This window comes from Amblyomma maculatum, chromosome 3, assembly GCF_055883805.1.
Source record: "Amblyomma maculatum isolate TAMU_Amacu chromosome 3, ASM5588380v1, whole genome shotgun sequence".
NCBI lineage: Eukaryota > Metazoa > Arthropoda > Arachnida > Ixodida > Ixodidae > Amblyomma > Amblyomma maculatum.
In genome coordinates, this window is record NC_139346.1 from 167,245,319 (window position 1) to 167,268,740 (window position 23,422).

General features: G+C 45.8%; 2 protein-coding genes across 2 annotated transcripts in view; one reads left to right on the top strand and one right to left on the bottom strand.

The window, feature by feature from the left end:
* LOC146196786 (uncharacterized) overlaps positions 1-23,422 on the bottom strand; it is a 168,731-nt gene that overhangs the window by 108,110 nt on the left and 37,199 nt on the right. The window lies entirely within an intron of this gene.
* Positions 1-23,422, top strand: part of LOC146196789 (uncharacterized) — a 43,783-nt gene that overhangs the window by 4,245 nt on the left and 16,116 nt on the right. The window contains exons 2-8 of the mRNA XM_084597075.1: positions 1,251-1,295; positions 3,674-3,845; positions 5,660-5,727; positions 7,930-8,101; positions 11,405-11,442; positions 15,020-15,191; positions 23,000-23,061. Of these exons, the coding sequence (XP_084453201.1) occupies positions 1,274-1,295; positions 3,674-3,845; positions 5,660-5,727; positions 7,930-8,101; positions 11,405-11,442; positions 15,020-15,191; positions 23,000-23,061 (706 nt within the window). The 5' untranslated portion in view covers positions 1,251-1,273. The remainder of the gene's footprint in view (positions 1-1,250; positions 1,296-3,673; positions 3,846-5,659; positions 5,728-7,929; positions 8,102-11,404; positions 11,443-15,019; positions 15,192-22,999; positions 23,062-23,422) is intronic.

Genomic DNA, 23,422 nt, shown 5'->3' on the forward strand with positions numbered 1-23,422 from the left:
GGTTATGGTTGTATATTTTATCTTAGAGAATATGTGAAAGCTTGAAAATTGTTGCAGCAAAAGCGTAGCCCATCAAAAAACTCTTCAACCTCACCTAGGTGTTTAGTCGGGTATGCCACTGCATTCTCCTGCTTCTATTTTTTTGACCCGGGGAACGGGTATGGCCTCCCTGGCTGCTTTCACAGTTTGAGGAGCTGTTGCTGTCGACCACTTTTCTTGTTTCGTCTACACACGCAGCGCCCCTTGCTGCTTTTGGAGCCTGGCTTGAGGGGCTGCTGTTGTCAGCCACTTTTCTACCAACCTGACAACACACGTGGCGTCTCTTGCCACATGCTTTTGGAGCCGGGCGTATTAACGATGCACAACCCTCTTATACCGCTTTATCACTTTAGAGAGCAGCTGCATAAAGGCCCTGTTGGTAGCACAACCCAGCCTATAATCTCTTGCATCATCCGGCACCATTACGCGGCCACGGTGGTAACGCTATACCGCCCACTAACTTTTGGCAGCACAGAACTAATTAACGAAAAATGACGAAGACAACGCTTCAATAGGATTACGGCACCTGCGAAGGCGGACTCGTCTAAACATAATTGAACGGAGCTCCCGTGCTCGTGCTACATAGCGCTGGTTCAAATCCAATTGTGGACTGTAGCACGGGATGTTTTATTTCTCCCGGATGTCATGCTGATGGAATAATTCCTAATTTTTCTGTAAGATTTGGAGCTTTATGTTGGACCTGCAGGTTAGCAATGGTTTCCGGACGATGTTAGCTTGTTTTGTCGGAAACGTAAGATAAATGATTCCACCCTTAACAGCTAAGTGGGATAATAAAATAAGTATGCAGCATGTGTGTCGTCTTTTATTCACTTTGATATCACTTACTGGTAGGAAAGAAGTAAAAAATATAACAGAATACGGTTGTTAAAACAAAGATGTTTTCCGTTTAATGTTAAGAGTGGCCTGCTGACGGGTTGACTGCTGGTTGTACAGTCTTTGTCAACAGTTTAGAGCCCAATGAGTCTGATTCTGAGCCGTGTAGTGGTGCTGATTTAGTATTATTGGAAGTCCTTCCCATTGGTGAGGGTAGGACAAAACATCATCTTACCGTCAAGAGATTCGGAACATTGGAAATGCATTACAAGCTGCACGAGTTGGCTCAGAAGGAGACCCCTTGGGCTCCACACTTTGTTATGCAAACAAATTAAGAAAGAAGTAATTTTACTGTAGTTTTTCTTTCATCCTTCTAGATTAAGGGAAATCTCAGATCGACATGGCTTGCCCAGAGGCACGAAGTGAGTACACTATGTTCTTATCTTGCTAGAGTTTAAAAGTATAGCTGTCTCTTTGGGGCACCATAAATTTGTTCTCAACACTGACCGGGAAAAGAGTTTTAGCACTCTGCTCTTAAGGAAGACATTAAACCTATTCTGCTTCACCTCTGAGCGTGCAAAAAGGGTGCGGCTGACGTAACGCAACGTGGAGCAAGCATCAGTTCAGCTTCTCGCACGGGCTTCTCTTCCCTTCCGCAATTGCAGCATCCTCAGCTCTCCACACGCTTCATCGCTCTTACCATGTCCTCTCGCATACCATTCCAGAAGGCTCACCTTCTCTCCCCCCTATTAATAGTTTATCTGATCTTGCATGGACAATGCTTACTGACTATACTCTATGTTAACTATTCAACCGACGTCGGAAACGGTCTATAAGTAAAGTGCTGAGGACTAATCTTGTAGAAGAAAACGCTAAACGGGTCAAATGGCCACTCATGACAAGCTTCTACGTTCATCGCAAGCAGTTGGTTCCTTATGAAATTGGCAGTTTAGGTGAGCGCTGTTCTGAGAGGCTAGAGATGGCGGAGTAATGTTTTAGCGAGCCGCAATTATACACAATCGTTACACATATGCTTTGCTGCCGTGCCGAAATGCAGACGGTCGCTCTAAAGCCAAAGCGTCACGTATCTCGTTGACATGCCTAAGTGGCAGCCTCTTGCTTAACAATTTCTCGACATTATGAGTTCCTCGACTTCGCAGTTCGATGCGTAACGTATGTCCATTTGTACAAAGTACTCTTCCTTCCTTCGCCCATTTGAACTTCACCAGGTACAAGAAGCCTCCATTCAACGCAACGCTGCTCCTTTTCGCGAAATACAACCGCGACTCTCAGTTTTGGTCTGCTAATTTTTTTTTTATTCACGTTTCTTCCTTACCTCGTTCCTTTAGAGCCTAAACTCTGCTGCGTTCATTTGCGAGCTTCTTCAATTCATTCATTCATTTTTTTTTTTCACTAGGATCACCTGAGGCCGAAAGGGGAACTAGGTGGGTTAGGTGAGGGTGAGGGCACCAGACTCCGAAATGAAGTCTAGCCCGACGCCATGGAAGTTTCATTCATTCATTCATTCATTCATTCATTCATTCATTCATTCATTCATTCATTCATTCATTCATTCATTCATAAATATTTATCCGTAAGGATGACTTGAGGAGAGGGCAGTGGACCTATGAAGCTATGCGTTACACAGATGGCGCCACGTACACGTGCGCCGCATGTGTCATCTCGTGCTGTGCAGCAGACATCGCCGTCATCATCTCACGCTTTGTGGTAAACATGATCTTCATTATCGTCGGGCCCGCGCACGAGAACACTAAGCTATCACCGCTCTCAATATATGTTCGAGAAGTTTTCATGGCTCAAAAAGAGCCACCTTCACGATGTTCTGTTAGACGAGTTGGCTGATCTCAAGCGCTTTTAGTAACGTGACAGCAGCCAAAGTGTGGTTGTTGTTTTTAGAATATCTGTTTATGCTGCAATAAAAAAAAAAAACATGCTATCACCGCAGCCTCTCGCACGTTGTGTAAACCTGCAACATTGCATCGTCGTCTTTATCCAGTTACAAATGCAAAGCACTATCGCGCTGTGCATTGAACATCGTCGTCTTCATGAAGTTCCATCTGTGTCCCTCCTTCATTTAACCTAGGTAAATATGCCATACACATACGTCGCCTCGCGAAAGGCAGAGACCGCAGCCGTGCCAAGGAGGCTGCTGAGACAATCCAACGACGAGAAGTCAGACTTGCCCATTGTCGAGAAGCTTACCAAGGCCGGAAGCGAGTCAATTGCGAAGCGGCAGAAGCGACTGCGTTTGCGGCCAATGGCTAACGCTCGTGAAACTTCGTTCAATGGTAGTTGAACCTCTACGATATTTAGCACAGTTTAAATTATGTGCAGTGATGGTCAAATTACCTTAAATGTCTCAATCCAGCAGATCACAATGGGTTTCATTTCGTGCAGCGAAGCGGAACTAAATTCAAGTACCTGTGTACCTTCAGATCTCGAAGTGCCAGCCTCGGTCGGCACCTGCCCTTATTGTCTGTAGCGTCACCGATTCGGCACGCGTGAATAAGTCGAAGAGACCTTCTCGAGCCGACTATAACACTATAGTTAGACATTTGGCTCAGCTGGCAGCCATAACATTTTCTTCCTCGGTACTTGCCTCACCGCCTTCTTCCACGACTGGGCTCACTCAATAAATGCAGCCACTCTGCTCCCAGCACAACTGCGCGCCGCATATCCACATTCCTTGTTTCGTCCACACTTTTTTTCGCGCAAATGAGATCCATATATAGACCTAGAATGTTGTAGGTGTTAAGTATCACTTTTTATACCAACCCAGGAATCGAATTCCCCGGTGTCGCTTGTGACGAATGCGATGCGCGTCCCATCGTTGGTGCACGCTGGAAGTGTGACGTGTGCCAGGATTACGACCTCTGCACCGCATGCTACCTGAGCTGCGAGCACAGCCTTGAGCATTCCTTCGTGCGCTTCGATTCACCGCAGCGCAAAGGGTGAGTATACTGTCAATTTGTCTTCGGTGTTTAGGGTGTTCTGTCATGTACGGGGGATGGGGATATCAGCACAGCAACAGTATATGCTGCTTCTGGTGTTATGCGGAAGGAAATGCACTGGATGTCTCATACCCATGCTTATCTCTCCATGACTAGGCGGGTGTTACTTATTTCAGTCCCCTTCAACAGCTGCTAGTTTCACCACTAGCACGTGCTAGTATCACAAACTGTGATGACTAGTGCACATTCAGTTCTCCATTTTTCATATGCTGTGGTACAGTACCAGCGCATGCACTGGGGGTGAAAACGCTTCGTCACACCGATGCCTCAGCATCTGGAGACTAGTATATGAAGTATGTAGTGGGACGCCAGCATCAGAAATGCAGCGGCTGCATTTTATTCTGCCTGTCACATTCGGCTGTAAAAAGTATAGTGCTTCACACTGGCGCCAGGCACCTTCTAGACTGGCCTACACCTCTTTCTTGCTGCTACAGCACCCTGGCTTGCGGAGAAGCCCGCTGTACTTGACAGCTTGAACTACATACCTGTCGCATTAGGAGAGCTATGTCACAAATTCTGCAGGGCTAGCGTCTTGATAGTTTGTACAGAGGTAGAGTACAGCAAGGCGGAGTTTAGACAACGTCCTCTTTGAACAGCTGGTTTCAGCCGGCCGATCGAAATGGAGTGGTGACATTCATTGGAAAATGTTAAACTTGAGAGCGAAGGTAAGTACACAGCATGGAGCCGTCGTATAGCTGCTGAAGAGGTTTGCGGATAGAGTTTGGACGAACAAACACGTGCTTAAAGATCATTAGGGCGCGCGGGACATAAAAAAGCGGACGGTGCGGTTCGCGGGGCTCAATCCCGAACATGAGAGCAGAAATCGCGATTTTGGTAAGGTCGGGACACGGTGGCGAGATAGCTGAGTCAGTTCATTCACCGGCAAGTCACAGCGGGGACCCGAAGACAAGGTGGGATGAAGTACCGAGGCAACCCTACTTCAATGTGGAATGAAGGCTGAGAAGGAAAAACGGTAATAATATTGCTGCGTGATGAAAAGAGATGTGACCCGACGACATGATACGACATGATTACATGATTATGAGGTATTCCTAATCGGCGGCGGACCTAGCGTGAGCGCTTCGCCCCGCGCCAATGCCCTTTTCGGGGTTTTCGTATTGATAACAAACAATATTGTCCACTGACCCGTATCAGGTTGTACCTGTAGCGAAGTTTCAAGTGAGCGACGGGGCTCTTCATTCATGCCGTTTGCAATAGGGTAGTAGTCCGTAGCGCGGGTTACCACCGCTGTTATGGGCTGTTATTAGCTCGCCACTAAAAAAATGTGAGATTAACCCTGCAGGGCTAATCTCACTGGCGGGCTGAGCGGTCGTGACCGCTCAGCCCGCCATCGGGCACCTATCGTAGTGTGGGCGCCCTACCGAGCAGCCCCTATTGCCTCCCCACATCGGGGCAGCCCATCGGGGAAAATTTACATCCTGCCTCTCATACGTATATAAAACATATCACTCACCTACGGGTCCAGCACCAAGGAGTAAAACTATCATCGGTCACAAACCAGCAAAAATTTTGAAAGCAGCTTTAAAGTACGATCACAGCACCTGCAAAATACTTTGTGGATACGCTGACCATATGGCCAGTGGTGATGTTTTTAGTAGGACATTGACTTCAGTAAATCACAACTAACACTTCTCTATTTCTTAGCAATTGTCTCACATTAGGTAATGCTGGGAGATTCACGTTATAAACGCTTAACCATCCCGCTATTTCTCTTCGTTTTTTTTTTCTTACAGAATAAAGGTCACTTCAAAGTTAGAATCCTGTCCAGGATCAGACGAAGACACTTTTGCAAGATCGAATGGTGAGGAGCATATCACGCGTCGTGGCCAAAGTTGCCATAGGTACAGCCAACAGCGCGCTTGTCTAAAGCTCTAGAGCGGGGCTGCCGTGCTAAACGAAGCCGAATATAAAGTTTATCAAACTCGTTAAACGTTTGCGGTCGACTGCAGAAACAGACGCATTTGAGCGACATGTGAACGAGCACATTACCACGAAGGCAGCAAGTGCAACAGATTTCCACTTCACTTAATCTGCAACGTACCATTCTAGCGTTCCAAACAAGCCTGCTGACGTTTGTACTTAATTCCAAGCGGATATGCGATGCCTTGTTAAAACTGCATGCGGTCCAGTACAAGAATCCATCATATAACGTTGCGACGAGGCCCAGCTCAAGTTATGTCGGATTGACAAGGTATGTGGTTTTGCGGCAGGTATTGTTTCTGTGCTGCGGTGAAAAGAAGCCACTTCACATAACTTCACTGAGCGCTGGTAGAAGGCACGTGACAGCTTAAAAGGTTAGACATGCCATTGATGATTTGCTGGCTTTTATTCGAGCATAGTTATACAGCCTTCATAGGAGAGAAGCATAGAAGACAAAATGTAGGTGCTGACGTCTGGAAATGTTTCTTTTGCATCGTATACTTAGGAGAGGATCGTCGATTTAGCGTTCAAGATGTAAAATAAGCACCCATAGCATGAAAACTGTACGTGAATACAAGTTCGAGAAAGCAGCTGAGTTCACGTTGTGGGCTATAAATTTGTTGGATCGTCGTATTCATAACCTTTTTTTAATTTGGAAATTTTGCATCAGGCATATTTGACCTGAAACTATGCGGGAAAACAAGTGCATTCGTTGGGCGTTTTTTAAAAGCTGCATAAATTCAGACAAATTTCCGAGAACACTGCAGAATATGCACTGGAGAAATGCGCAAGCCTGAACGTTGCTGTGTTGTCCGCGAGATGCGTCAGCATGTTATCGTGAGTGACAGATAGTGCGTCTTTCATTTCCTGTAAATCAATTATACAACGCCGATGAACTTTGACGCGTTCAACGGAATTCTGGTTGTGTTCGATAAGGAACGCGTGATGTACCGTGTGCTGCAGCAACGCTTAGGCTTTCGCATTTCTCCACTGCAGATTCTGCAGTGCTCTCGGAATTTTTCAATCTGCAGTTGGTTGATTACCTCTCTTTACACACTTTCTAACCATTTCCACAATTTGTAGACGCAAATCATACTCTTTTCCGCTCGTTCACGTCCAAACATCTCATTTTTCCCGCCACGGAAAGTTAGGCCTCCGTCACCGGAAGTGAAGTACCACATGACCCCATTTGGACGTCGCCATTACCCCTTTTTGCTGTTCTGACGTCTGATTGACTTAAGTGGCTCTAATCAATTAACTAATTAACCCACACGCACACGCACCCAAGCGAAATTTTCGGTGCTGTTTTAATGCAATCATTATTTTGCTTATAACTCGTTTTCTTCGAACGCCATCGTGATGACAATTTTAGTGGTACGAAACTGCTGACAAACGTACTTAATGCTTACGCATTAAAGAAAATAGCTATTGAGTCGAACTGGCATTGTTCTTAGTGAAGAGTGACTTGATACAGGGAATGAAGATTTGAAAGGAAGCCTCATTTCGCGAGCCAAGCCGACGTTTCGACAAGGAGACTTGTTTTTGTCATGGGCTGCAAGACAAGTCGCTTTGTCGAAACTGGCTCGGCTTGCGAACTGATGCTCCCCCTCGACCCTTGTTCAGTGCTATTTCACACTGTGTAGCCATCTTTTATCACTCGTTCTACCCTGGATCTTACCCTGGATATAGGGAAGACATGTAACCGACGGAGCAGGTCTTCACTGCCGGAAGGTAAGAACCAAGAGGATGGCTGCTGTGGATAGAGGCAGGCCAATCAGCCAGTGTCCATTAGTTTCTCCTGAATAATGCACTAAGGCGGCAAGTTCCACTTTATATTTTGTTTAATGTAGGTGGTCGGGGCGGTGGGCATAATATCTCCTTAATAATTTGCTCACGTTCGACGCAAACGTTAAACGCATCGAACTTTCTCGATTATGTTTGAGCGTTCTCTTTCTTACTGCTAGTCCCTTACGTTGCAAGTCACGAACGAGTATTCAATATTTTAAGCATCCATGGCCTTAAACTATTTCTTTGCATCTGTTTAATTCTGGCTTCTCTTTATACTTTCATTGCTGTCTTACAGGAGTGACTTTTAAATTCATCTCTTGTGACGCCTGTGACCAGCGAGAAATTGTGGGACTGCGCTGGAAATGCGCAGTATGCTATGACTACGATCTATGTACTGCCTGCTTTAGGAAAGGCAAGCATAACCACGACCATGCTTTCTTGCGCATCGACGTGCCCAATGGTGAAGCGTGAGTTTTGGTTTTAACTTTTCGACGCGTAGCTGCTTTGCTTAGAACAAAAAGAGCGGAAGTAATCTTGGCATCGCTACCTTGTTCACGTTTAGAAACGCAGAACGGCAGTTTTTGTTCACTAAAACTGCGTAGAAACACTCGAATTTGCAAACGCAAGTCAGATTACAAAAAGTTATGGGCGACACTTCCGCCCTTAACGGTATGACGCGATAGCGTAGGCTACCAGCCCACGTATAAAGCCCTGCTTTAACCAAGACGTCGTGGCCTACGAGTAACGTGAATGCAAGGTTCCTGGCAAACCGATTCAAATGTCACCCTTCCATATGAAAGGAGAACCCCGACTGGTGCAGCTCCAGCAAAACATAACGTAAGGCAATCTTATGCCCAGTTAGTACGTGCCCATGTCAGCCGCCAGCTATCGCCTCTCAGCGCCATGTTCGTGATTTCTCGCTCACAAAGACGACACCATCGCCGACGCCGAAGTTTTGGTGAACGGGGGCCTTTAAGGCTATCGCATTATGGTGGGAGCTTATGAAGATTCCTTTAAGAGATGTGTTCCGTACGAACTGCGGTGTTATGGATTAATGCGAAATGTCAGCCTTGTTTTGTTATCCTCCTTTCCTTGTTTTGTTAGCCTTGTTAGTACATAAACGGTGTCCTGGTAGTATATATATATATATATATATATATATATATACTACCAGGACACCGTGGATGTACTCTGAGGATAACAAAACAAGGCTGACATTTCGCATTAATCCATAACACCGCAATTCGCACGGAACACATCTCTTAAATGAATCTTCATAAGCTCCCACCATAATGCGATAGCCTTAAAGGCCCCCGTTCACCAAAAAATCGGCGTCGGCGCTGGTGTCGTCGTTGTGAGCGAACAATCACGAACATGGCGCTGACAGGCGATAGCTGGCGGCTAACATCGGCACGATATGTCGTTAATTTTTTCGATGTTTTTTTATTTTCTGCCAACTTTGCCCAGGCCTCGAGAAAGCTTTTCGAAGTAATTCCCCTACAGGTGTTGTCCTCACCAGGTATTATTACATATTTGAAAGGCACAAAGGGCATTGCTTAGGACTAAAATACAGCACACTATAGATGGGCACAAAACTTCACACAAGTTGCTTGCAGCGTGACAATCTTAGCAATGATAAAACAGGAAAGATAATTAGAGAAGCTTCAGGTTACAGACGGCAGGCAGTATAGCGGTGGCATCAGAAGGGGCAAATAACAAAAGTGCCCCTAGAAACATAGAAATATGTCAATTCTCGAAGGTTGAAACGTTTGAAGATTGCGGTGCCCTACAGAAGGGTTCCTCAAACTAGGTTCCGCGAGATGCTCTCAGGGGTTCCGCGACCTCCCTCGATGCTCTTGTCCCGATTCTTGCTGCCCATGCGGGTCAAGCACAGTGCAGGATTCTTTTAAACCCATTTTTGAGCGTTAATTTCCTTAATTTAGCCCTTTCCGCATCATCGCGCCATCAGCGTAGACACCGTCCACAGCACAGGTCTTGGCGTCGCGCCAATATGTTTCGCACCCAATCTAATTACCAACCTCCAGAAAACATGCTTACGAAATAACTGAATGACTGAAAAGGAATGAAAAGGCCAGAAGAGGTCCATGTAAAAGCTTCACCGCCTGATTATGAGGGAGACGGGGGGGGGGGGGGGGGGGGGGAGGTGTTCCATGATGCATAATGATGGCTGGAGCTCCTTGCGGCAGAAGAGCTTCAGAACTCCTGTCCTACAGTAAGCAATGAGCCAAGGACTTTCATACTTCATCGAGTGCAGCCACTAGCGGCGAGAAAGAAAACGATGATGTGTGTAAAGAGAGAAAAAAACGATGGTGGTGTGAAAAGTGGGAGAAAAGACAAAAGCATTGTTGGCGAGTGTCTAAGTGGACTGAAGTTCTGACATTGAATGATCGGAATATGTAAATAAACATGATATTTTTACGGGTAACAAAAACGTACGTACTTCGCGAGGCGCGCTGCCATGCTCACTATTCTGAAAAAAATAAAAATACTGTTGGCTGCTCAACTCGGTTAAGCCCGGATATGCGTAGCGAATGCTACGAAATGAATTGTGCACAAAATCCGCCTCGAACGTTCTCGTCGCCGATGCACTGACCACAAACCGTATGGTGTGATCGGCGATTCGGCTCGTCTTCTTGGCATCTTCCGAACCTTCTTGCTCCAAATGACCGGCTTCTTGTTCTTCTTGTTCTCCTTCTTCTCCTTCTTGGCGTCTTCTGAAATTTTTTTGCTTCATTTGAGCGGCTTGTTCTTCTCCCTCTTCTCTCTTTCTTCTTTCTCTTCTTCTTTTCCCCTTCTGCTGCTCGCAGCAACTAGTTGCCATGGTTACCGCGCATGTGCAGTAGTGACTAGCGTCGTTTACCTGAAATGCGCCGCTGACTAGCCTAGTGCACGTAGATTTCGCTACGAAAATCTATCTTGGAATCGGTGGGTCATATAGTTTGCATATCGACAATGCTAAAATTGTCTGAAACAATGAGGTGAGTGCTATAGCTGCGGAGCAACCCATGGATGAAATCGAGTGTGTACAAAATTGTGTGCTCAGCGCCTTTAAGGGCTATCCGCAAACTTGCTCCATGCTCTCGCTATCGCCTGCATTGCCGTCGTCTTAGTCTAACCACTGAGTCCTGCCGTGGCGGATGGTTATAAAGCTCGGCTAAACTGCGCTGCAGTTTTAGTTGTTGATCTCGTACGTGGCTGCACATTTCCGTGCAAGCGAAACGCAAAAGGCACTCGTGTGCTGTGCGATGCCTTACCTTGCCCTGCCTTGCCCTGCCGTACCCTGCCGTGGCCTATCGTGTAGTGTTGTGTGTGCCGTGCCGTACCGTGCCGTACTACATCGTAACACACCGTACCGTACCATATCATATCGCACCACACCATACCGTATCATATCATACCATGCATTTTGCGTTTAACACAATCACTTACAGTGGCTCCGCAGTCGGAGAATGTTAAAGTGCTGGTGGAAACTCTCCAAAACAAAAGTTCAATCTCTGTCGCATGTCGACTAAGTGACCTCGACATGTTATCAGCACAGTGCTTATGCCTGATTGATGCAAACGTAGTTAACTATTTATTTGTTTCTGACATCATCTTTGACATCAGTGTGACAGCGAATTGTGACATCTGAATGTGTGACAGCAGAACAAGTTCATTCTGTATACGGTGCCAAAACTAGCGCGAACAGCTGGGGATGTGATATTCGCGATATAACGCGGTATCTAAACACCGATTATTAATTATTTCAGGGTTATGGTGCCCCCGAGGCGAGGATCAAGAACCGAAGGTAACACTTTAAACAAAAGTTTTAAGTAGCTAAAATAGCATACTGTCACCTACTCTTGTACGTGACAGTACTGTATTAATTTCTGCTACTGCTGTGCATCATTTATGTGGTCCTGTCGAAAGGATCCACTAAAATGGAATAACTTTCGACTTCTGTTCCACGTGAACATGGCCTTAGGTGCCGCTCAGTTATCTTTACAGGGTGGAGAAAAAAAAGACTTTATACTCCAGTGCACAAACACTCAACCTTGCCAACGCACACTGCAATGCAATGCAAAACCGTTGAATAGAAAGCAACCTGATACAGGGAGAGTGAACCACTCAAATAACTACTGTCTTCTTGAACTTAAAATAAACGTATGCATGCGCATTTCATCCGTTTTCACAACAGTGGAGTGGACGCATAACTACGTGCGCGCTAGTACACGCTCATGAATTTACATAATGGAAGTGGGCATTTGTTCTTTCCGAGCCGTAGCATCGTTTTAAACGGCACCTTTCTACCGGAACAAGCTTCTCCCACATATAACGAAACAGCTATGCAAAAACAATATAGGCTGCGTGCGTAGTTCTGCAGTGCAAATGACATTGCAGGAGCAAGCAGCAGCGGATCATCTCAATAAACGTAAAACCTAGAATAGATACAAGAATGAAAAAAAAAAAAAAAAAAACCGCCTTAGAGTAACCCAGAAGTAAAGAATAAAACATAAAGAAGCTCTTGAGGAGGGTGGATATGAATAAAAACAGGAGAGACTGACGTGCAACCTCAGAAACGAAGAGAAGGACTAAGCCAGAATTGGGGTAAGGAGAACTTTACCGTGTCAAAGACCGGGTGGTTTTGAGGCCACACAATTCTGAAGCATATATTCCTTCTGCTTCTAACAAATTTTCGTTGAATCACTTAGGTGGTTGATGTTCAGGAGTCCATTGCAACTTTTTCACAAAACGCGATTGAAACAAGCCAAAATTCGGAGGACACTTAAGCTCGGCCTTTACGACGCGACAGCGTTAATGCTCCGGTCAGGAGTTCCCATCGCGAATCTTTCTTTGTTAACGTAAATAATAACAATAGGAAGAAGCAGAAGAAGAAGAAGAAGAAGAAACTTTTTTCATGTAATATTTATATACATGCCCTGCTCACTGCTCGCTTACTCACTAATCTCTTAATCTGCGCCTCTATTATCTCGCACATACACACTGGCACATGCCACATCATGTAAAAGACCAGCAGACATTGGTAGAAAGTCCCGCTTTAACCATGAGGTTCGAACGCGCCTGCGAGGTCATATAGGGGTAGCATGTCTAATTCATGAATATAGTGAACTATAATAGTGATGAGCATTCTAGTTCACTATACTCATGACATAGACGCCCCGTTTTGATTCCCATCTCTCTGCCAGCCCCCACCAACTTCTCATGTCACGCGGTCTCGTGACGTCACAAAAGAGGCCGATAAAGAAATGAGTGACCATGTCACCTGCCATCCACTACCTGCCCATGTACCTCCCAACGCCAGCATCGGAGATGAGATAATAATAATAATAATAATAATAATAATAATAATAATAATAATAATAATAATAATAATAATAATAATAATAATAATAATAATAATCGGTTCCCAGAAAGGGAAAGGCGCCGTAACTGTCACATTTTTTTCAGTGGACACCTGAACCGCGCCGTAAGGGAAGGGAGGAAGGTGGGAGTGAAAGTGGAAAGAGAGAAAGAGGAGCCGTAGTGGAGGGCTACGGAGTAATTTCAACCACCTGATGATCTTTAACGTGCGCTGACATTGCACAGCACACGGACGCCTCTTCTGCTTCTGCTAGGCATGTCTCCCCTGATGGGGCTGGTACAGGTGGGTCTCCGCCGCTTGCGACGGGGGCTAGCCTGGCACCGAATTTTTATCTGTTCTAGGCCGTCATTGCACACGCCACCGCTGGTGGTGGACGACGGCTGTTGTTGCGGCGCGCGTCTTTCTTTCCCTCTTTCTTTTCTTTCTTATCTATATTCTCTTCTATCTGCACGAGGCAGCGGAGGTGGCTCAGCTACAGAGCCAGTAGCAGGCACGTGCATTTTCTTTTCCTTCTTCCTACAGCCACAATAACAACAACTCCATCGAAACGCAGCCGCCGAGGTCGGGATCGAACCCGGGTACTCCGGCGCAGTAGTCAGTCGGCGATGAGATGCAAACGCAGGATTTTATCCACAATGGGACCTTTGAAGCTGCCGCGTTGGAATTAATTGCTAATCCATGGTCGCGTAGCAATGCCAGCAGAGCCCTTTTCTCGCTCTCTCTCAGCGATAAAAGCGAAGCTCCAAGTTTGCGGGACTGTCTCGAATATTTCACATGCGCTGAAGCTCAAAACATTATTCCTAGCCGTTCAAAACTTCAGAATTGCCGCTATATGTGCGCGCGGTGTGCTAACGTAACTCAGGTTAGCCGATAAAAAGAAAATTTTCTAACGCTGTGAAAACTAGGAACTAGATTGACAAGGCGCGTCGTAGCAAGACGTCTTTATTTAATTCGTGCTAATAACGTCTATTTTATTAGGGTAAATGAACTCAATACATTTAAGCCATTAAATGTGACTGAAAAATAAAATTATGTTTTGCTCATAACATCAAAATCAGTGACCTATAGACTAAGGTTCTTACCAACGGCGTTGGCAAGGTGCTTCCCGCAATATAAAACACGTCCGAACCACTAGTGGTTGTATCAATCATCCCTCGCTAGGTTGTGTTGCTGTTCTGGCGGCGAATATCGTAAACCCAAGTTCTCGGAAACGAGATTAGCATCTATACACATTATTGAAAATATGGAAAAGTTAGCGCTTTATGGCTTTCGCGCTGAAGCCTCCCACAACTATCTTGCAGTTCGAAAGTACGGCTACATAATTTATATTTGCGTCCTCATTCATATCAAATCCCGTTATTATTTTAGTTGCCCTTGGTTACTCTCAACTTTGCTCTTAAATTTATAACTAGATGGATGCAGCAGTTTATTTTTTGCAGCTCTTGTCACATGCCTTAAAGACAGCACGTGCACCTTACATCGAAAACTGGAATTGGCTGTGGAGGTTCAATGTCTGTGTCGTTTTGCTTGTCATCTCGACATCGCAGTTTCCTTCCCTGTCGTGACAGCCTTATTTCAATGGAGGCGAACTAGAGAAACAGCCGTGTGCTGCGCGATGTCAGTACAAGTAAATGATCTTCAGATGGTCTCAGGACAACAGGGTCCTTCCACTGCGGCGTTCCTCGTAGTCCACGCGTCGCTTCAGTGCTTGAAACCCCACAATTTGCATATAGGGTTGGAACTCAGTTCAAATGTTGGTATCTTGCATGCCCGCTTTCATTCTGCGGTTTACAGGTCAGGTTTGGTATTTGTTGTTGTTTTGCTTTATTTTGCTCCGAACTATCGACACGCGATTTATCTGTGTCGAATAATTATGTGCTGGAACTTACTACACCATAATTTAAGATTGAACGCGGTCATGAGCCGCCAATGAGAGTAGGTTATTATTGAGCGCTGACTTGTTCATAGCAGTGTTTTGTGCCACCATGCTTATATATCCCAGCCAACAGGTTCTGTGGAATCTATTGTGACTCCTGTGACAAACGTCCGATATCCGGCACACGCTGGAAGTGCGCACTGTGTGTTGACTATGACCTCTGCAACATCTGCTACGTGCGAGGCAAGCATCACCTAGAACACACATTCCTGCGGTTGGACGTCCCTGGCGGCATTGCGTGAGTGTGCATCCATGTTTCTATGAAGCGATCCGAGCCAGCCACGGAAGCTAGAAGGCGCCGCTGCTATTTATGCGCACTCATCGTTTCTTTTGTAGAGTTATACTTCAAGTAATATATAAGATAAATAATCCTCGCTTACCACGTATTTACTGTCTGCTTCCGCGGGTTGGCTGTGGTCAGTTGTGAACCATACGAGCATACGGCGCCAATAAGGAAGCAACCAATATTCTTCCCCTTCTTTAGGGCTTTGCTATAGACAATTTAGAGAGAGCAGTTCCCACTTTCTACGACAGGTGGCACCATTAGGAAGGCCGCCATTTTCGGCCTTCGGATAATTATTAATAATTGGTTCACAGGAAAGGAACGGCGCAGTATCTGTCACACTTGTTTCTGTGGACACCTGTGCAAGTAGATGAGATCCGAATTCTGGGCATGCTCATAAGCAAAACAGGAAACAATCCCACGACTATAGCTAAGCTAGACGCGCATGCAAACCAAGTGGTAGGCATCATTAGAAGAATCTCGGCCAGAGGTAGAGGGCTAAAGGAGAAGAACAAGTTGAGGCTGGTCCAGGCCTTTATCTTGAGTCGGATCTGCCACTCAACCCCATTCCTTAACATCAAAAAAGCAGACAAAAACAAGTTAGACGCCATAATAAGGAAATGCACGAAACGAGCAGTGGGACTCTCAATCTCGACCTCAACCCTGGCACTAGAGGGAATGGGTTTGGTTTGGTTTGGTTTGTGGGGTTTAACGTCCCAAAGCGACTAAGGCTATGAGAGACGCCGTAGTGGAGGACTCCGGAAATTTCGACCTCCTGGGGTTCTTTAACGTCATGGGAAGAGTTAGCGGAAGCAACGAGAACGGCGCAACTCGAACGCCTAAGTCTAACTGAGACGGGGCAGAAAATTCTAAGCTGGGTAGGACTACAAGGGAACAGAGGCACTAAACATCAGACGTTCCACATTGAGTCCAAAATTAGGAAAGCCCTCACGATCTCACCGATACCCAAGAACATGCACCCACAACACGATCAGGAAAGACGCCAGCACAGAGCCAAACACTTGGTAACAAAACTAAGCAGAATGCCACCCGAGACGGTTGCCTACACAGACGCCGCTTTTGACGATGACGGGAACTCTATCTCGGTGGCAGTCGACTGGTCCGGAATAGAGCAAGGCAAGATTTATACAAGCGGAGTAGACGCCACGGCAGCGGAGGAAGCGGCGATCGCCCTAGCGTGCGTTAGTACGATCGCGAAGGTGATCATCAGTGACAGCAAATCAGCAATAAGGAATTTCTGCAAAGGCAAAATATCACACTACGCGTTGAACATATTATCGAAAAGCAACATAGACAGAGCGATCACCCTAACCTGGGCCCCCGCTCACACCAACATACCAGGAAACGAAGCGGCCAACGCCCTTGCCCGAGCGCTCATTATCCGGGGGGGGGGGGGGGGGGGGAACGCCGTCCTCAACCTAACTTTAAGGTCGAGACGCTCGCGACCTACAACGAAGTCATTGAGCACTACAAGTTAGGACGGCGGAAATATCCACCCCCCAGATAGGTCCCTCACATCCACAGAGGCAGTCACCTGGCGCCGCCTGCAAGCCAAGAACCACAGGTCTCCCAGATGGAGATACCTCACGCAAACTGGAAATCCGGAAGACCAATTCTGCAGATTCTGTAGCGATATGGGAACTTTAAAACATATCCTCTGGGAGTGCAGCCACTCCCCGGGCTACAATTTATTCAAGGACGCAGAAGCATGGGAGACCGCGCTTCATAGCGAAGACCCGGCGACACAGGCCAACATTGTCCGTCTGGCAACCGAAGCGGCGAACCGCTTTGTCTACTAGCCCCTGCCTCTTGGGGTGACATCGGGCTCCCTGGACGCCTGCGAGTGGTGCCGGAGCTCCGGTGTCGCCTCTTCCGGACAATAAAAGTTTTCACCACTACCGGCGAAAAGCAAGGCGCCCGTGTGCTGTGCGATGTCAGTGCACGTTAAAGAACCCCAGGTGGTCGAAATTACCGGAGTCCTCCACTACGGCGTCTCTCATAGCCTGAGTTGCTTTGGGACGTAAAACCCCACAAACCAACCAACCAACCATCCGTTTCACCTCCATCACGGAGCAAGAAACCTTGCTCCGTGACCTCCATCGAAAAGTAACCGCCGGCAGTCGGGATCGACCCCGGGAACTTCGGCTCAACAGCGGCGGCATCTTAACCACTGCATGCACCTCAGCGACGGGGAGAAACTTATAAGCCGCAACCACTTTGGGTAGCCATGGACTCGGAGGAAGAGCCGCGGCTGCTCATTACGATCGTCGGTTAGATTAGCCTTGCGAGCTGAAAGTTTGCGGAGAAGAGAAGGGGTTAAAGCCAAAAGAGCGGCGGGAATGCCGGAACAACCTGAGCAGCGTCTTGCGAAACGTCGCCGCGATGATGCCGCAAGGCGTGAGCGACGAGCAGCACAGATGGCCGCCGCCACCGCCGCACAAAAGTGGTCTATGTACTTCAATGGAAAAGTTTATGGTCAGCTATGTCTATCTATGGACTTTTATAGTCGGCTATAAAGTGCCATTGAAATATCTACAGGCTGCTTTAGAAAATTCTATCCCACTTTGTCTATAGCGTCTGGACCATACAAAATCTATTTAGCTAACTATAGAAAACCGTATGTCCATGAAGCTATAGATTATTAGACATACAGTTATTTTTAGCTGTCTATAGAAATTTGAATGGCACTAAAGCTACAGACAGCAAGCCATAGAATGAGTATTAGCAAGCTATAGAAAAGTTTATGCTCCTGAAGCTATAAAATATTAGTAATACAGATATCTTTAGCTGTCTATAGAAATTTGAATGCCTCTACATATATCCCATGCAGAAATTTTCTATTGTCAGCTATAGAAAATCCTTTGCATGCTCGGCTATAGATATTTGGCCCAAATATCTATAGCTACTTATGGCTGTCTATAGGTTTTTCTATAGTCTGTTCTGTAGAAGTCATTAACCTGTTCTATGGTCTTATGGCTCCCTATTTACTGCAGTCTTTAGCATTTTCTATGGTCAGGTATAAACTTTTATGGTCAGCTATAGAAAATCCTTTGTATGGCCGGCTATAGATTTTTGGCCCAAAAAGCTACAGCCGTTCCTATGGTAGTCTGTTCTATAGATGTCTTTAACCTATCTTGTAGGCATATGGCTCCCTATTTACTGCAGTCTTTAGCATTTTCTATGGTCGCGTACAAACTTTTATGGTCTATAGAAAATCCCTTGTATCGTCGGCTATAGATATTCGGCCAAAAAAGCTATAGCCTGCTATATAACCTATGGACTAATTCTGATGTCCTAGTGTAAGTACTGCAGTCTTTAGCATTTTCTATGGTCAGCTATAGAATATCCGCGCGCGCGCGCGCGCGCGTGTGTGTGTGTGTGTGTGTGTGTGTGTGTGTGTGTGTGTGTGTGTGTGTGTGTGTGTGTGTGTGTGTGTGTGTGTGTGTGTGTGTGTGTGTGTGTGTATGTGTGTGTGTGTGTGTGTGTATGTGTGTGTGTGTGTGTGTGTGTGTGTGTGTGTGTGTGTGTGTGTGTGTGTGTGTGTGTGTGTGTGTGTGTGTGTGTGTGTGTGTGTGTGTGTGTGTGTGTGTGTGTGTGTGTGTGTGTGTGTGTGTGTGTGTGTGTGTGTGTGTGTGTGTGTGTGTGTGTGTGTCATGCTCTATATCTTCGGACGTTTATTTTCAATTCGATGCCTAAATAACTGAATATTGGCCAGCAGTCCCCACGACTAAAACCATCATGGGTCGGAGATACTCACCGCAGGCGTACTTCTATGCGGCGATAGTGCTCCCACCAGTTATACCCAGATTGTCAAGCAAATCATTTGTCGTACAGCATTGGGGTTGGTGACATACGGTTTCTCGTTGCATGCAGCACACAACTCATAATCAAGCTAGAGGACAAGTCGTACGAGAGATTCGAACCAACGATATATGTACGTTCAGATAAGGGTGTACGCCAACTGGTCTATAGCTTTTCGTGTATACAATATTCTATAGCCAGCTAAAACAGGTTATACGGCTTGTAGTATGTGGCTTTAGAGGCATTGACATTTCTATAGACGGCTAAAGATAACTGTATGCCTACTAGTCTATAGCTTTTGGTGCATACACTTTTCTATAGCCAGCTAAAGGAGCTTATATGGCTATCAGTCTGTAGCGTTAGAGCCATTTAAATTTCTATAGACAGCTAAAGATAACTATATGACCAATGGTGTATAGCTTTAAAAGCATACACTTCCATATAGCCAGCTAAGCAGCATATATGGCTTGTAGTTTGTAGCTTTAGAGACATTCACATTTCTATAGACAGCTAAAGGTAATTGTATGACTAGTAGTCTATAGCTTCAGGAGCATACTTCTCTATAGCAAGCTAAATCAGCTTATAGGTCCCTTCTGCGTCAGCACCGACAGCAGCAAAAATAACCGAATAAGAAGGGAGGCAACTTCCATCGATTCCATGTGTACCGATCCTTCAGCTATTGCTTCGCACTATGTAGGTTTAACCGAAGCTGAACCACAGTCAATTCTTTTGTTCTACTTTCTGATCGATTCTTTACGCAATGATATACTTCACACTGATCGGCGCGAAGAAAAAAATTCTAGTGGGCACTTTGGACCACTAAACTGCGATGAGGCGAAAGCCTCTATTGCGCGGGGGTCCTTAGCCCTCCACTACCGTCACCTCTTTCTCTCTTTTTTCGCTCCCACCTTTCTCCTTTTTCTTATGGATCTGTTTAGGTGTCCGCGGAGAATTGTAACATATGCTGCGCCTTTTTCATTCCTGCAAACCAATTTGGAACACCGCTGGGCGTTTTGACGGAGACGGAACAAAGAGGCGTCCGTGTGCTGTGCATTGTCAGCGCGAAGGCCCTGATGGGGCTGGGACAGGTAGGTCACCACCGCTTGCGGCGGGGGTTAGCCTGCCACGGGATTTTATCTGTTGTAGGCCGTCATTGCACCCGCCACTGCTTCGGTGGTGGACGACGGCTGTTGTTGCGGCGCGTGCCTCTCTCTCCCTCTTCTTTTCCTTTCTTCTCTATTTTCTCTTCTGTCCGCACAATTGGTTGGTTGCACAACTTTTATTTCCATCGGAAATGGGCGTCCTCTTCCCCGCCCCCGGCACGCGTGCCGGGGAGCGTATTTGGGTTTGCTTGGTACGGTGGCTCCGCAAGGGACAAAGCAACCGAAGATACGAAGAAAACGGGCTGTTCCGACTAGCATCTACCGCCCCCAGGAGCCGAGCAGCCTAGCGATTAGCGGCGCATGCTTTTTCAATGGGCGTCACGTTGGACGCGGTACTAGCTTGTGAGAGCCTATAATACTACTACTACTACTAAATAATAATAATAGTAATACACAGTAATATTTCTCTGCGAATTATTATTAATAATATAATATTATCATTAGTAATAGTAGTAGTATAGAGGAAGGCTCGTTTCACGAAGTTGGGACTGAATTGTCTAGTTAACGGCCGAATTAACTGGCTAAATATTATCTTCACAGTTTTAATTACCAATAATAATAATAATAATTGGTTCACAGGAAGGGAAAGGCGCAGTATCTGTCACACTTGTGTATGTGGACACCTGAACTACACCGTAGCCCTGCGCTACGGTTCCTCTTTCTCTCTTCCTCCCTTGTGTCTGTAGACACCAAGGGATGAAGGTGTCCAGAGATACTGCGACTTTCCCTTCCTGTGAACCAATTATTATTATTATTATCATTATTAATTAAAACTGCGAAGATAATATTTAGCCAGTTATTTTGGCCGTTACCTACAGACAATTCAGTGCCAACGTAGTGAAACCAGTCTTACTCTATACTACTACTACTACTACTACTACTACTACTACTAGTACTACTACTATTACTACTACTACTACTACTACTAATAATAATAATAATAATATTAATAATAGTAGTAGTAGTAGTAGTAGTAGTAATAGTAGGAGTAGTAGTAGTATAGGCTTTCTCAAGTTAGTGCCGCGTCCAACATGACGCCCATTGAAAAAGCATGCGCCGCTAATCGCTAGGCTGCCCGGCTCCTGGGGCGGTAGATGCTAGTCGGAACAGCCCGTTTTCTTCGTCTCTTCTGTTGCTTTGTCCCTTGCGGAGCCACCGTACCAAGCAAACCCAAATACGCTGCCGGGGAAGACGGGGAGTCGTGCGCCCGCGGATTAGAGGCTGGCAGGTAGCCCTTGGCTTGTTGTGGCCTCTTCCGCCAGATGGACGGTACGGTCGAGACAGCGGAGGTGGCTCAGCTACAGAGCCAGTAGCAGGCCCGTGCACTTTCTTTTCCTTCTTCCTACAGCCACAATAACAACAACAACAACATGTCAGCGCATTGTGTCTCTGACACATCTGAACATCGTTAAGATCCCCAGGTGGTCGAAATTACTCCGTAGCCTTTCACTACAGTGGCTAGAATAGTACTTCCACTAGGGCTCCTCTTTCTCTTTTTCAACTTTCACTCCCACCTGCCTCCTTTCCCTTACGGCGGGGTTCAGTTGCCCACAGAAACACGTCTGACAATTACTACGTATTTTCTTTCTTGTGAACCAATTATTATTATTATTATTAAACGCCGCCGATACCTGCTCTACTGCGTCTTCTGTATGCTGTTTGGTGCCGCGTTCGAAGAACCGAGAACCCAGTATTGTAAGGCCGAGGCCCTTAAAGCTCCGCGTCAGCGTCAAACCTCCAAATATGCAATAAACTTTTTCACCACCACCATCAAATGAAAGACGCAACACGGATGCCTGGATCGGACGCCAGGCGGGTTTAGCTTCGTATATGTGTGAATGTCATCATGACTGGATGTGACGTCATGATGACGTGAGTTTCGGTTATTAAATATGACCGTATGTGATGTCATGATGGCGTCTAATTCGGTCATGATCACATCACGTCGCGGTTGATGACGTCACAGCCATTTCTGTCATTATCATCATCACTATCGATAACTACCACTACCATTATCTTTCACTTCTACCACTGTCTAAATAAAGTTCTTCACTGACAGCTTTAAAGGTAAAAGCGGCCCTGGTCTCCATGACAACCGCGTTGGCATGAGGCTAGACAAGGAGAAACGTGCCCGGCGTGGCTGTCAGGATGATTGGCAGCTATAGAGTGGCCGAACGAACAGACGACAGTATCAGACAATAACGGCTTTGACTTTATTATACGAAATGTGAGAAGGGGTCGCAACAACTGACCTCTGAAGCGGACGCTTCATATCGCTGCTTTGCCCCGCTCCACCACTCACGATAGTACAACATTTTGCTAATTTTATTTTAATGGATCTTGTATTTTATTGACTTGCGGACCGCAGAGAAACATGCGGACCGCCGCTTTCTATGAAAGGGAAACCTTTCAGCTTTATCACACCCAGAAATACCTGATATTTACACGCATTTTTCAAAAGGAAGTTGTTTACAAATACAATTTTTTCGGATATTGTGGGGCTCCAATATAAAAATAATGAAACTTTACAATCCGCAGCACTTCGCTCGGACGGCTTGGGCTTGATATTTTTTTGCTGCTGATTTTTTCTCTATCGTCATAGACATTCACTATTAGTTTTCTGCAGTAATTCTACCAACTCAATACAAGGCCCAATTTTAAGAGAAATATTTTGTTAACCACAGTAACACCGCAGCTTTCCCTTAAATATTTCCATAACAATGTCAGGCAATATTCCAGAGTTGCATATTAATTTGTTTTGTACTATTACTTTTCTAGTGAAGTGGTGGCACCGAGAATACATCCGGGCAGGATGCCAGTCGGAAATATCCAGGACAATGGTAAGATATTAAATAATAGATTGTTCAACGTACTTATCCAGAGCATTAATTAAAGTCCAGAAGATTAAAAATGAAGGAGTAATTAATTATCTGTTAGCGTTTTTTTCTTAGCTGAATTCCATGGCTGCACGATTAGCTTATCCCGTCGTGCGACTGCCCATGTAAGGTGGTGAAGGATTATGTTCGACACTGTTAGTATCGTTCGAGACAGTAATCAAGTATAATTTTTCAGTACCAAGGCCCTGTGTAAGGCGTTCAGTTTATTTTTTAGCAGCTGCATGGCTGGCTACTGTGCAGCGGCATATAGCTCAGAAGAGGCGCCCAATGTGAAAAAAAAAAAATGACAGTAGCTGAAAGGCGA